This window comes from Staurois parvus, unplaced genomic scaffold, assembly GCF_062004578.1.
Source record: "Staurois parvus isolate SC_StPar_1 unplaced genomic scaffold, SC_StPar_1.0 ptg000748l, whole genome shotgun sequence".
NCBI lineage: Eukaryota > Metazoa > Chordata > Amphibia > Anura > Ranidae > Staurois > Staurois parvus.
In genome coordinates this window covers 261,544-275,741 of record NW_028318544.1, presented here as the reverse complement: position 1 = coordinate 275,741, position 14,198 = coordinate 261,544, and the positions used below count along the sequence as shown (strand labels likewise).

General features: G+C 43.1%; 1 protein-coding gene across 2 annotated transcripts in view; it reads right to left on the bottom strand.

The window, feature by feature from the left end:
• TRIM55 (tripartite motif containing 55) overlaps window positions 1-14,198 on the bottom strand; it is a 183,703-nt gene that overhangs the window by 98,491 nt on the left and 71,014 nt on the right. For both annotated transcript variants that reach the window (XM_089654258.1, XM_089654259.1), the window contains exon 4: window positions 10,360-10,455. In XM_089654258.1, coding sequence (XP_089510384.1) covers window positions 10,360-10,455 — 96 coding nt within the window. The remainder of the gene's footprint in view (window positions 1-10,359; window positions 10,456-14,198) is intronic.

The window sequence follows — 14,198 nt, the reverse complement described above, 5'->3', positions numbered from 1 at the left end:
ATCCACAAGTAACAGGAGCCATTTGTCACATACCCATCCTCTGTTTGAACCCGTGGGTTCAAAAATCAGCCATCAAACAGCAGGTTCTGGATAGAGCATCTGCAGTCTCTGGTTATGACCAGCCCTGTGCTCCACTTTAAAATAAAAATCTTGGAAAGCCAGAAACCAATGTGTAACCCTTACAGTTGGGGTTAAGCATTATGGTCCTTAGTCTGGGCCATCTATTTTAATGGAGCATGGTCTGTTAGAAGTCTGAAATGGAGCCCCAGCAAGTAGTACTGTATACCCTCTAAGACCCACTTAATGGCCAAATACTCCCGCTCCATAATAATATAATTTCTTTCTGCTGGGATCAGCTTCTGACTCAAATAGACCTCCGGGTGTTCTTCTCCGCCTACCACCTAGCATAAGACAGCCCTCAGGCATATATTTGCTGAAGTCTGGGGTCACCAACACAGGTTGTTTACACAGGACTTCCTTCAGACTTTGGAAAGCTGCTTCAGCCTTAGGATTCCACTTAATCGTTGCAGAGGAGCTTTTGCCCTTGGTGAAGTCCATTAAGGGCGATGCCATTGTGGCAAAGTTTGGAATGTACCTCTGATAATACCCAACCATGCCTAGGAAGGTTTTCACTTGTTTCTTGGTGGCAGGAGCAGGCCAGTCTCTAATGGCTTCTACCTTATGCACTTGATTAGTCCCCACCCAATGGTATACTCCAGATACTGGGCCTCTTCTAACTCTATGGCACACTTCTTTAAGTTTGCTCTTCAGCCAGCGTTTCTATTGGAATTTATGACAGCCTGCACTTTGGGTAGGTGACTTTCCCCATCTGTGCTCCAAATAACCACATCATCTAGGCTGCTAAATAGCGTTGATATTGGCTAAGAATCTCATCCACCATCCACAGAAATGTAGCAGGAGCTCTATTTAACCCAAAGGGTATCTGGACATATAGCCACAAACCCTCTGGAGTTGCAAAAGCTGTTTTTTCTTTTGCTTCCTCTGTCAGGGGAGCCTGCCAATACCCTCTAGTGAGATCACAGATGGTTATGTACCTAGTGGGGCCCAACGTCTCCACTAGTTCATCAACTCGGGGCATGGGGTAGGTGTCAAACTTCAGTTACCAGAAGTTGTTACAAAAACTTCAAGCAGTAGTAAAGTCTCTATGAGAAAGTGAAATAATGGGCCCCCCCTCTGCAGGTTTAGGCCATAATGTACTAGTATACATTGCATACTAGTATATTATGACAGACTTGCCTACAAACAGAGACCTCTAACTCTGTGCTGTTATGGCTCCCAAAGAGTCCTGGGTGCCTCTATGTTAACCTGGTCTTACTTCCTTATTCCGAATCTTCGACCGGTTGATTGACCAGGTTGCGGAGACATCACGCATATGCACATGGGAGTCACTCCGCAGCGGCACACAGAGTGGGTCGTAAATGTGGTCTGAGCTGCGCATGCATTGACAGGCAGGCAGGGGAGCATTTATGATAGAAGAGACCATTTGCAATATCCAGCAGCCCTTGGGGATGCACACTTATACAAAAGTTCAACTGGTGAGAACCCAGTGGAAGACTGTGGGACCTCTCTAATTGCAAACAACAAATATGGCAGAAGACAATCCCGGTCTCTCTCATCTTTATCCACCACCTTTTTGAGCATACTCTTGAAGGTTTTGTTAAACCGTTCTCCTAAACCATCAGTCTTAGGGTGGTAAACAAATCTTTCATTACTTTCAACATAAAGGGAGTCATTTGGTCAGTTAGAATTTCTTTTGGGGTCTTTTGATGTGTAAACATGTAAAACAACTCTCTGACATCCATCTTAGAGGAAGTGTTTCCAAAATGAACACTGGGTTGCATAGTCCATGACCATTAGGATATACTGATGCCCTCTAGCAAACTTAATGACTGGCCTTATCAGATTCATGGCAATTCAGTCAAAAGGGACCTCAATCACCGGCAAAGGCACCAGTGGGCTATGATAATAAGGCACAGGGACTGACTCACAATAGTTTTTCACATCGGCAAGTATCCCAGGCCAAAAGAAATGCTGTAAAATATATTCCTTGTTCTTTTCATATTCTAGGTGACACCCCAGGGAATGTTTATGGGCCAATTTCAACACTGTCTTTCTATAAGGGTCAGGCACCATGAATTGTTTCACAACCCCACCCCAAATTTTGTCAACATGATACAACAAGAGGAAACACATTCTCCAGCCTTGGAGCTACCGAGATCCCATTGGTTGGCTTGCTCAAGAGTAGGGTCTTGTAACTGGGCGGTCTCGAAGTGGTCTCAGGAGACATCGATCTCCAGCACACCAGGCAGCTCTAGGGCCTCCAGGGTCACCTCCGAATCACCCTCAAAGAATGCTAGGGAAAAATACCCATTCTCATCAGGGTTCACCCCTACAGCATTTTCATCAACCTCTGGTTCAAAGGGGTTGAGGTTTCCCCTATGGTCCCACCAGGAAGTCCAGACTCAAGACTCCTATCCTTTCTTCTGCAGAGTTGTGGAATAGTGGAAAGTCTGTCCCTAATATCACAAGATAGGGGACACAGCCACTTCATGGCAAACAGATCCTAAGCTTGTTTCAAAGGTCACCAGCACTGTGGGATACTTTTCCCAGTCACCGTGCACACATAGCACTCCTACCTGTTGCTGGGTCAGCTGTTTAGGGTCCACAAGCTGGGTATGGACCAAAGTAACCAGGCTTCCAGAGTCCAGGAGGGCATCTACACTTTTCCCCCTTATTTCTCCCTTGAGGACATGCATTGGACTATGTCACACTCCATGACTCTGAATAAGGGACACTTGGCAGCAACTTACCCCCCTCATTGCACCTGCAATACTGGGGATGCCCACAGGTTCCACCGGGGCTTCCCAGACAGGGTCTTTCAACAGGGGCTGATCCTCCTGTCACTCTCAGTAGCTTCTCAGGACTTCCCCCATTTGAGCTTAACCAGTTGTGCTGCTGGGTTTTACCTGCTGGTTACTGGAGGGGGTCTTTTGGCAGTAAGGTACCTTGACCCGGTAGACCCTGAAACAAGTTTCTGCAGTAAAGTAGCATTCCACCAGCTCAACCAGATATTTTTTTTAATTTGGATCAGCTTGCCTCACCCACGTCTGCAACTCAGGAGGTAAAGCTCTCAGAAACTGGTCCATCACAACTCTCCACTATTTGGGGCCCTGAGAGAACTTAAGGATGCAGCCACTATTTGACCAGGATGATTAGGTCATACATTTGGGAGCGGGGCAATCCTTCTGACTTAAAGCTCAAGCTATGTACTCACAGCGCCCTCAGGTTGTACCACCCAGACGCCGCAAGATCTCCGCTTTCAGTTGATTATAATCTTGAGCATTCTCAGTGGACAATTCAAAGAATGCCTTTTGGAAGCCCCTGTTAACAATGGTGCAACAAGTAAAATCAAGGAAGCACAGCACTCAGGAACATTGAAGAAATAATATCCCAATTAAAATCCTTGTGAAACTATGGGGAAGTCACATAGTCATATACCCATAGGTTACAATGAAGTCAATTTAAAAAATGTATAGAAGCAGATAAAAGCAGAAAATATGTAAGTGGATCCACCTTCGTGGCTGGTGGTGAAAGACGTATCAAGCCTTGCTGGACCGTTAGGCTAAGATGTCTCAATAGTCTTTGTGGAGAGAGGAACACTCCCACTGGTGTGGAGATTCTATGTGTTGGACAGGCACCATGGTGCACCTGAAGTGACGTCACCAAGGTACCAGGAAGAGGCCAGAAGTGAACCACAAGATGCCGGGTTGGCCCGCAAACAGTCAGGTTGCACGCATGCGCTTTATCAAGGACACATCCTATCCAGCAAAATTGCCTTTCAGCAAGGATCAGTAAAGGGATTACCCACATCCAAAATACCAATTGTGGGGTTTAGCTTCAAGTGGAGCTTGCAGAGAGGACAACCAAGCCACATGAAGGGTTAAGGTCATCCTGCCCACATTTATTATCCAGCATGTACAACAACAAAAAAATACAATAGGTTTCCAATGCAGAGGGTAAAAATCACAAAGATTCAGCAAACAACTGTTAAGCCTCCTAGTGTCAGGAGGGGGTTCACCTGCTGGTGGCACTGGCGCTGTGTTCCCAGACTTATAGGCTGCAGATCCAGTGTCCACCAGCGGGTGTCTCTCAGCAGCCAGAAGCCCATGGTAATTAGGCATCACCTGATGCTTCTTGCAGGAAGTGTATTTAAACCTTGCCTGTGTTTGTCCTCTTTGCCTTGGTGTTTGTCCATGTGCCCCTAACCTGTGTACCTGCTTCCCATTCCCAACCGTGCAACCTGATACTTTACTTGCCTGTTTGTTCCTACGCCTGGTTACCCTCTCCCTGTCCTGGTTTACTTCCTGCTCCTTCTGCTTGATCTCCCATATATGACCCTGGCTCTGACACCAACTACACTTCTAATATCCTGCTATTTGTATATATTCAGTTTGAGCAGGTATTTATTGTTTGTTCACTCACTTATTAGATTTGCTGGTTTTATTTATGCAGTTCTGATATATTGGAGGTGCGTTTATATTTTTGTTAGTCACTTATTCTTAATAATTCACATTATATTTGTGCCTGGTGTTCTCTGTTCGAGTCCACACATTTCTGGTCATACGTGTTTCATAGGATACCAACATTCGGTATCCCTGACATAACACCAAGGCCAGGAAAGACCAGGAGTGGCTGCACAAGGAAGTCAACTTGGCTCTGCTGTTGTGTGCTACAAGATATATCCTGAGGAGGTTGTATACTATGCTTTTGCTAGCGACAGATAAAAGGGAATATTGCCGCCAAATTCTGAAGGAGTGGGCCAAAGAATAGGCTATTAGAATGCATTTGTCTGGCTCATTCCGTAGTTAATCAAGGTAAGATGTTGTTTTGTGATGTTCAGCCTTTGTGCAAGAGTTGGCTTTGTCCAAGGGTACAAGCCTGGGTTCACACAGGAGTGGTGAGGAAACCACATGCAATTTATAAAGGAATCACACTGCATTCCTGTTCATGCTATTCTTTGCAGTGCGATTTGAGCCCATTAATTTTGTATGGATGCAAATCGTACCGCAAAGTATTGGTACTTGGTATCGGGGAGTACTTGACCGAAAGTATCAGTACGGATAAAACAAAGTCTATCGGTGCATCCCTAGTTGGGAACATTTAAAGTATAAGTAAACCTTTATTATTAAAACAAGTTCTCATTTAATTACATTTACTATTTACAATGGTACCATTATTTTTCTTGTACTCCATTTCTAAAGGTTTGAAATACCTTTCCTACAACAACACAACCCTTCATTTCGGGCATAGTGCTTTCCCATAACATCTGGTGAATGAATATGCACCCTCTCTTTCCTGTATGTATGCCAGCAAGATTACATCTCCCATGAGCACTCATACAGTATGTGCATTGGCAATCATAGAAGGTGAGTGGGGAGGTGGGCTTATTGCAGGTCCTATTGAGCTCTAGCCTCTTTGTGTCACCTGTGCATGTTGATGCACAGGGCAGCTGGACAGTGTAGACCATAGGGGGGGACAAGCGTGCACACAACAGTGGCTTAATTGAGACAGTACAAATAGTAGGAGCCACAACAAACATGGATGTGTTGTGGAGAAAAAAACGATTCTGGGTTGAATTAATGGAAATTAAACAAGCATGGATTATCAAACAAGCTGAGATGTAAGCGTTGCTATGTGATGTTAGTTTTTAACATTAGGGTTCAATAATATATTAACAACATCTAAAGAAAATTGTAAGCAACTTATAGAATAGTACTCATTGACTGGCATATTTATGGCTGTGTTCTTTTTGTTTTCTTATTTTCAATGTATTTATGCATCCTGCAATAACTGTTTTTGATTACATCATTAGCTGGATGTTTATCCACCCCACAACCTTGGGCAATTGGCTGTAAGAATGAGAGGAAATGAAGGAAAGGAATGTGTTTTTGTAATAGGCCATGCACCTGGGTTAAATTTGCCACTTTCACTTTTTCTCTTCGTAAATTTTTCCAGACTGACATCTTGGTAGTTGGCAAACTGCTCTTAAAGTGAAATTGTACAGCAAGCAGATGGAGAAGGATTGACTTGCATAGTGTTCCTGTGAAGTGAGTACAAAGGACTTGAAAGAATAAAGATCAGGTTTTTAGATAAGTTGGATTAATAGTAACCATTCTGGTTTGGATGGTGCTTTGGTTTTTACCCTTAACATGAGATTGTTCAGTTAAAATAACTCAGGTTTGCCAATTTCCCAACCCGGACATTCAGTTTATGAGACTGCTGCAGAAGTGGTACAACACTCTATTCTTGTCACTGCAACTGTAGAACTCATTTAAGGCAGTCCATGGTTATAGCAGTGCTATCCACTCTGGAGCACAAACACAATATTGGTTGATAGTAATTTGTTAGAATGGTGATAACATGAAGCTCGCCCTTCCTACAGTTTATGCAAAGAGATGAACCACTACTACACATATCAGAAGAAAGTAACTTAACCATCAGTCCTTTAAACAGAAGTGAGGGACAATGGTGCATGCATGTGTCGGGGATATGAGTATGGAACCCCTCAATAAGGCTAGTCTACGAACAGAGGATGAATTAGAATCCTGACTCATTAGAATCATTCTGTATGGCTCTACCTGAATGACTCAGTGAGCTGATCCACTGCCAAGTTTATTATTCACTTCTGACACGTAAAAATTGCAAGATTTCTCAGATTGGGTTATTTCGGGTACTGTGTGTCTATGTGACCTTTAAGTGCTGCATATACAAGTCAAAATAAAATAAAGACAAAGAATCGGAGGACTTAAATTTAAAACAGGTATATGGATATATTTAGTGCTTGTAGAGTTAACTTGATTGCATTGAAAAGGAAAAAACTATTTTCAAGCAGTAATACTGATCACTGTTTATCCAAAAAATAGTTCTATTTCTCTTCAACCAGACCTATAATGAGTTGCTGTGGACAGATATAAAGGGTTTTTGGGTGCAGGCCAGATCTGTGTATACAGACAGGGCACATTAGAAAATATACCCCAGCAAGGCATTTAAAAAACCTCAAGCAACGTTTGTTAAAGTAAATGTAAACCAACAACTAAAATATCATATAACCTTTAATCCCATGCCTACAAATCCTCACCACATGGTTTCCAAAAACAAAAATAAGCTTCTCTTCTGATGCACATTGCCCAGGAATGTTACGCTGTTTTTTTTTTTAAAAGGCCTTTTAAAAATTGCAGCAACATTTAGGAATTATGCCCTGGACAAAGTGCTTGCAGTGGGTTGGAAGTAAAATGGGATAAGGACAAGCTGTGAACAAATAAACTGCATCCAGCAAAAAATATATACCCATTTAAAAACACACTTTCAGCCTGTTATGACTATAGATAATACATGTGGAAAGGCTGTAAAGTGGCTGCAGGACATATGTTAACAGCATTAAAATGCAAACATTCTTTCCTGCCCAGAGGTGTCCCTAGGGTTGGTGTTGGATCCATCCTGCGGGGATCGTCGGCTTGCTTCACAACTTATCTTTTTGCGGAGCGGGTCCGGTGTCACTCCATGCAGTCGGTGTCACCCGATGCGGACCGCATCCGCCACACCTGCCTCGGGATGCCACTGTTCCTGCCCACACCCAGAAACTCACCAAATTCCCCAAGATACACAGCATTTTCCTATGAATGAGCAAATCCACACAATCGAGGTGGATGGAGGAATCTCCCCTGCTGGAAATAATACACTGATCATTGTCTGCAGTTGATTGGCTGTAGTCACTGATCACAAGAATATTCCAACATGTCCCTTCAACAGAAGTTGAGCACCTTCTGTGTCTTAAATTTTCTTTAGATTCTGCAAAATCAACCAGTGGCCATGCTGGTCTACACAGACTGGGTCAAAAATATATGTAATTGCATAGGACATACAGCTTTTGAAACAGAACATGCACTCTACTCCCACTTTTTGTCTGACAAGGATAAGAGGTGCGGGAAAATCTCATAATGGACAGAAATAAAAACCTGACAGAAATGTTAGTTCTTCTCTGTCATAGGGAAACTAAATGAAATGGCTGGAGTTCAGCTTTAATTTTTATTTAAGGTATAGTTTTAAGTTTTTGCTGGTTCTAAACCCCATCAATACTGAGCTTTAAGGAACAGAACATAGCAGAAGCACTGTCCTTTGCCAGGCACAAATCAAAATCATGTAGACCACATTTCTCATGTAATCCAGTAGCTCTTACATACTTATCGGGCTGAGTGTTTCCATAGTGTAATGCATTTACCTTGCCAAATTATTTGACAAGCAGAGTGTATTACATGCTTCCGCATTTCCCAGTGGTTCTAACAGTTGTAAAGGAGCATGCCAGGCTTGTAACATGTTGTAATATGCAAATTCCATATGTAAGATATATTTATTCCTGTGAGAATAGGTTTTTGGTTGTCAAGGCCCTACCTTTTCCCAGAGGTTATGTTACTCCATGTGCTGGCATCCATCTTGGATTTCTGCTGAGCATGATGAGAATCTTTTATGCCTTCAGGTCTCTGAGGTCCATCCCCCAGAGGGGTGTGGCTGAGTACATATAAGCCTGGGATCTGCACATGCTCTTTGCACTTGTGTCTTTGTCTTGCTACAGTTCTGTGTATATGCTTGTGACTCTTCTGGTATTCTGACTCGGCTTGTGACTAAGACCATTCTCTGTGTTTCCCTTCGATCTGACCTTCCGTTGCTGAACCCGGCCCGTGACCTGTGATTCTCTGTCTACTGTTCTGTACTGTTTTGTCCCGTTGTTGTTGACCCGGCTTGCCTGACTACGCTATTGTCATTCTCACCAGCTACACGCCATTGGCGGCGGCCATTACCGCAGCCGGGGTGTCTCGGGGGCCGCGACCTGGTTCCTGGCTGCGTCAAGTCCATCCCCACCATCAGGGGCCCTGGTGAAGGGCAGCCTGGGACTTAGACTCCGCGCCCTGAGGGACTTCGGTCTGTTGGTGGTGGTTGTCATCAGCCAGTGCGTTACCCTGCCACTAGGCCTACCTGTCCGTTCCACAGCCCTGCCCTGACATTGGTGTGGCCTTAAAGTGGATATATAGGAATTTTTTTTAGCTTTGGAAAGAGCAAGTGTTATTGCTGTTTAAGGCTGGCCGTAGATGGATTCCCCCATCCACACAATCGAGGTTTATAGAGGATTCTTCCCTCTGAGACACTGTATTTACACAGTGGGGGCTCTCCGCTGTCAGAATACACTGATTAGTGGCTACTGGTTAATCAGGAAAAATGTTCCCACAGCCAATTTGACGGAAGTTGATAGTTTTTAAGCCCCCACTAGGGAGATTCACCCTCACTATTTGTCCAGGTGACTTTCATCACAGGGTCAGATAGTGGTGGGAAAGCAAACCATTACAACTGTCATCAGAACAGGTGGTGAGGTAAATCTCCCAATGGGTACCTTTTCTGGTGATAATTACCTAAAGGGAAAACTCCTCAGTTATCAAAGATAAAAAAAAAAACCTAATGGGTGATTTAACCCTTTTGTATCCAAAAGTTTAAATATATTTTGTCTATATACACTTTAATGCATGTTACACCAATCAAATGCAGGCACCAGGGAACTCTCCACACAAAACACATTTCAGCTTTAGGAAGACAAAGGTAGGTTGGATCATTGACTGGATAATTTGTAAAAAAATAAAATAAATAATAATAAACATTTACTGCAATAGTGTGTGTGTGTCCCATATCCGTAAGTCAGACTTTAGAAATTCCCCTCTGGGGTCTCCAAGATAAGGAAGACATGATTTCAAATTAACTAAACACTCTGCAAGAAAAGTATATCTGCACCACTTTATGGAGTCAGAAAGTATATATCAATTTTCTTCAGAAATCTAAAGACAACAGAGTAGCATTTGATAGACTTTAACAGAACTGAATTAAAAAAATAAAAATAAAAGCTAGACCTGACCTATCAAAGTGACATGACTGGCTCTGCAGCCACGAGGCACAGATAGCAAAATGTACCCTGTGTTATAAATGAGCCCCTACATATAAAACATTACACAAAATAAAGAAAATGAAATTTTGGTACCTCCCTGTTTGACCCTTTGACAAAACATTTTATATTTAAAGTTACAACAACATAATGACACGTTATTATACTCCCTTGAACTCTACTGTATTTCCAAATGAACTCAATCTGTATGTCAGTCCTTCTATATGTAAATCTTTACAACTTAATTTTAGAAAGCACATAAACAATGTTTGAATTAATGAAATTAAATTGAAATAAACTTAAAAAATAATAATAAAAATGTAATTGTTCTAAACCTCACATTAAGCACTTCTTACCTCCACAGTTTTACATGTTTCCTCTAGCTGCAAAATCACTGCTTGAATCCGGTCATTACATCCAACCAGGACCGCAATACCCTCCGACAGTTCAGACTAGGCAAAGAAACACAGTCAATTACAAAACAAGGTAAATATATGATATTAAATTAGCAATTTTTAATATAAGGTTTTTTATTGTGTACTATTTATTGTGTATTTATATTTGTATTATTCATGAAAGTAAAGGTTTTGATCTGAAAGATGTGATATTTAGAACTTGGATATGATAACAAAAAAGGAGTGGACTCCTGGCATGTTTTTTTTTTAAAGCATTTGGTTACACAATCACAACAAACTCCAATGGGAACTCTCCCAATCTGCTTCACTAGGTTCTAATGTGGTATTTTGTCACCAGGTATTTTGCTTTTTTTTACCCTTTTGTAATTTTTTTGCCTCCCCTCCCCTAAACAATACCACACACACACACACACACACACACACACACACACACACACATTCACACAAGTAGCACACTTTAGACATATTACACATAGTTAGGCAAACATTTAACCCTTTGATCGCTCTAGATGTAAACCCTTTCCCAACTAGTGTCGTTAGTACAGTGACCGCATATATACACTGGTCACTGTATTAATGTAACTGGTGATGTCAGTGGCAGTTAGTCTGTTCCCTCCAACGTCAGTTAATGTCAGAATGCCCACCGCACTATCGCAGTCCCATTATAAGTCGCTGATCACTGCCATTAGTAGTATATACAAAAATTCCAGTATATACAGTATACCAGTTTGTGGAACTGTAACTTTGACACAAACCTATCAAAATACACTTAGTGAGTCTTTTTGTTTTTATCAAAGACATGTAGCGGAATACATTTTAGTCAAAATTTATGAAGAAATTAAATTTTTTTAAGACTTTGTAATTGGCTATATTTTGTAGCAGAAAGTAAAAAATATAGTTTTTTTTTTTTCAAAATTTGTGGACTTTTTTGTTTATATCCCAAAAAACAAAACTCAGTGGTGATCAAATACTGCCAAAAGAAAGCACTATTAGTGTGAAAAAAATTATATAAATTTTGTTTGTGTACAGCAATTACTAGTTAAAATAGCGCAGTGCCAAACAGCAAAAAAAGACCTGATCATGAAGAGGGTAAAACCTTCCGGAGCTCAAGTGGTTTAATAAAAGATTAAAAATAATCTTTAAAATCGTCTTTTTTTGCTTCTTTGGTTATACTTTCCTGCTCTGTGCAATGGTTTTGCACACAGCAGCCCTGATCCTCCTCTTCTCAGGCTGCTTGCTATGTGGGCACTTGCGTGTGCTCACCCTCGAGTCGGTTCTGTGTGTCCGTTGACACTCAGAGCATAGCTCAGCCCCCACTCCTTCCTAAATGGGTGTGATTGACAGCAGCAGGAGCCAATGGCTCCTGCTGCTGTGTCTGAGCCAATGAGGAGAGAGAGCCTCTGCTCTTGTGTGCTGAAACGAGCTTGGGCTCAAGTAAATATAAAGGGGGGGCTGCATTCAGAAGGTTTTTTTTTACCTTAATGCATAAAAAATAGTAAGGTTAAAACCTTCTGCCTTTAGAACCACTTTAAGTAGATGACATTTAGCCATCAACATATCATAAACTAGCATGCCATAGCTATTCTTTCAAAATAAGGTTTTTACTTTTTCATCCTTTTTGTATCTTAGCGCTGTCAATCTCTTCCAGCCACTTTCAGCCACTTCCTTTCCACCTGAGCTCTCTTTCCAGTCTGACAAGCATAGAGCACTGGAGTGTCAAAAGCAGAAAGCAGTATGTAAATCATTCAGGGGCGGACTGACAACTCATGGGGCCCCTGGGCAATAGGGGATCATGGGGCCCCTGTGTCCTTGCCCAAACTCAAAAAAGCCTATGAAAAAGGTACCAGGGGCATCTCATGGGGCCCCTTACTGAACCCGGGCCCTCGGGCAGTGCCCGAGTTTCCAAATGATCAGTCCGCCCCTGAAATCATTCCATTGCATGTGATGGTTTTGGACTATAAACAGGGCTGGGGACTAGACTATTTTGTGCCCTTTGCAAGACCAGCTACTTGCACTCCCCCCAAAAAAAAATAAAAAATAAAACAGCCTGTGTTTTATCCGGTTTACCTCTGCCACCTACTAGTCACTGAGCTCCCTACACCAGCTCTATAGGCTGGGAAGAGAGGGGGGAAGGGGAGTGGAGTGGACCAGGGAAGCACATAGGGGCTGGGGGCAGCAGAAGGAAGAGAAAGCTGGACAGGAGGAGCGGCATTTACTAGAACTGTTCACCTGTATTATCCTCCTGCAGGGGCTGAATGCGGACAGGAGGCAGAGGAAGAGAAGATGACATTCAGCTACTGCAGGAGGAAAATACAAGTGAACAGTTCCAGCAAATGCTACCTCTCTTGTCCAGGTGTGACAGGGAAGCTGCATCGCCCCCTGAAGCTATGCCTCAGGTCTGATCTGAACAATGTGTGCAGGTTTCAGGCAGGCTGAAACTTGGGCACATGATTCAAAACCTGGATTGCCCAGGTGAATGCCAGACAGGTCTCCTGTGGAAGCAGAAATCCAGTCAAATCTCTCAGGGCATGTTGGGAGTTCTGGTTCCACAACAGCTGGTGGGTGACAGGCCCACTTTGCAGATCAAAGCTAGCCCCCACCTCCACTCACCACATTCAGGACTCTGGCACTGAAGAGCCCCCGGGGCCAGGTCTTCATCAGCACATCTGCCTCTGTCATCTTCACACTGGCCCCGGATAGCAGAGTGATATCCTTGTACAGAGCACAAATATGTCCCTTGGGAGCGAGGCACGGGGAACAGGGGGAGGGAATGCAGGTCACCAGGGAGAGCAGCACTGGTCAGAACATGATAATGAGACACCTGGGGAACTTCCATCACGGGGACCCCCACAACTCCACAGTCCAGGCTGAATAATGTGGCAACCCTAGGTGTGGCAGGGGGAGCAATCACAGGAATGATGCCCTATGTCTGTGTCTCTCCCTGCAGCAGCTGAAAGTCGGCAGAGAGGAGACACAAGAGTGTTGCCAACCGTTCGTAAATATACAGTTTGTAAATTTCAACTGATTTACAGACTGTCCGTAAATGCCTGTTATGGACAGCGGCCACCATAAAAAATATGTCTGGGGACGGCTTTGGAACTGCTCATGCGCAGTTCCAAAGCCAAATGGGCTTGGTAGCACTCGGACGGACTCAAATGGGAAGGGAGGGCCAGGCCCAGTGCACATGCACAGTGATTTTGGCGCCTTTTACAATTGACTGATATTTCCCTACTGTTCGGGTCACTGTGTGCCAGGCAGGAGAACCAGTGCTACCCTCACTATAGGCTGCCCTGAGCAGCAGCAATCAAGATACCAGCACACCCTCCCCTCTCTCCAGCCGGGGCGATGAGCTGAGAGGCAAGGGTCGGCTGCACCCTAGGTGGCTGCCTAGTTTGTCTAGTGGTAGCACCGGCCCTGACTATATGAAGATAAAAAGGTGTAAAAACTCAATAGGACTGTAACCCTCTTATTAGTATATGAGAGGTAAGATTTGTGTTCATTTTATACAGATTTTCCTTTTTTTAATGTTCTGTTTTTTTTAAAGTCACAAATTGCATGACAGAGTAAGGGGTACAATTATCCCATGATCAGCTTATTTAGCAGGGGTGGAAATAAACTTCCATTGATTCTAGCCAGACATCCATGGAACCATTTGATCAAAATTTCTAGTGCCAATTATTACTGAACTGGTGTGTTGAGAGGGGGCCCAAATAACGAGGAAATATAATGTATATGCATTGAAACCACTATAGCAGGAGACCTGCTCATTTACAGCCCTC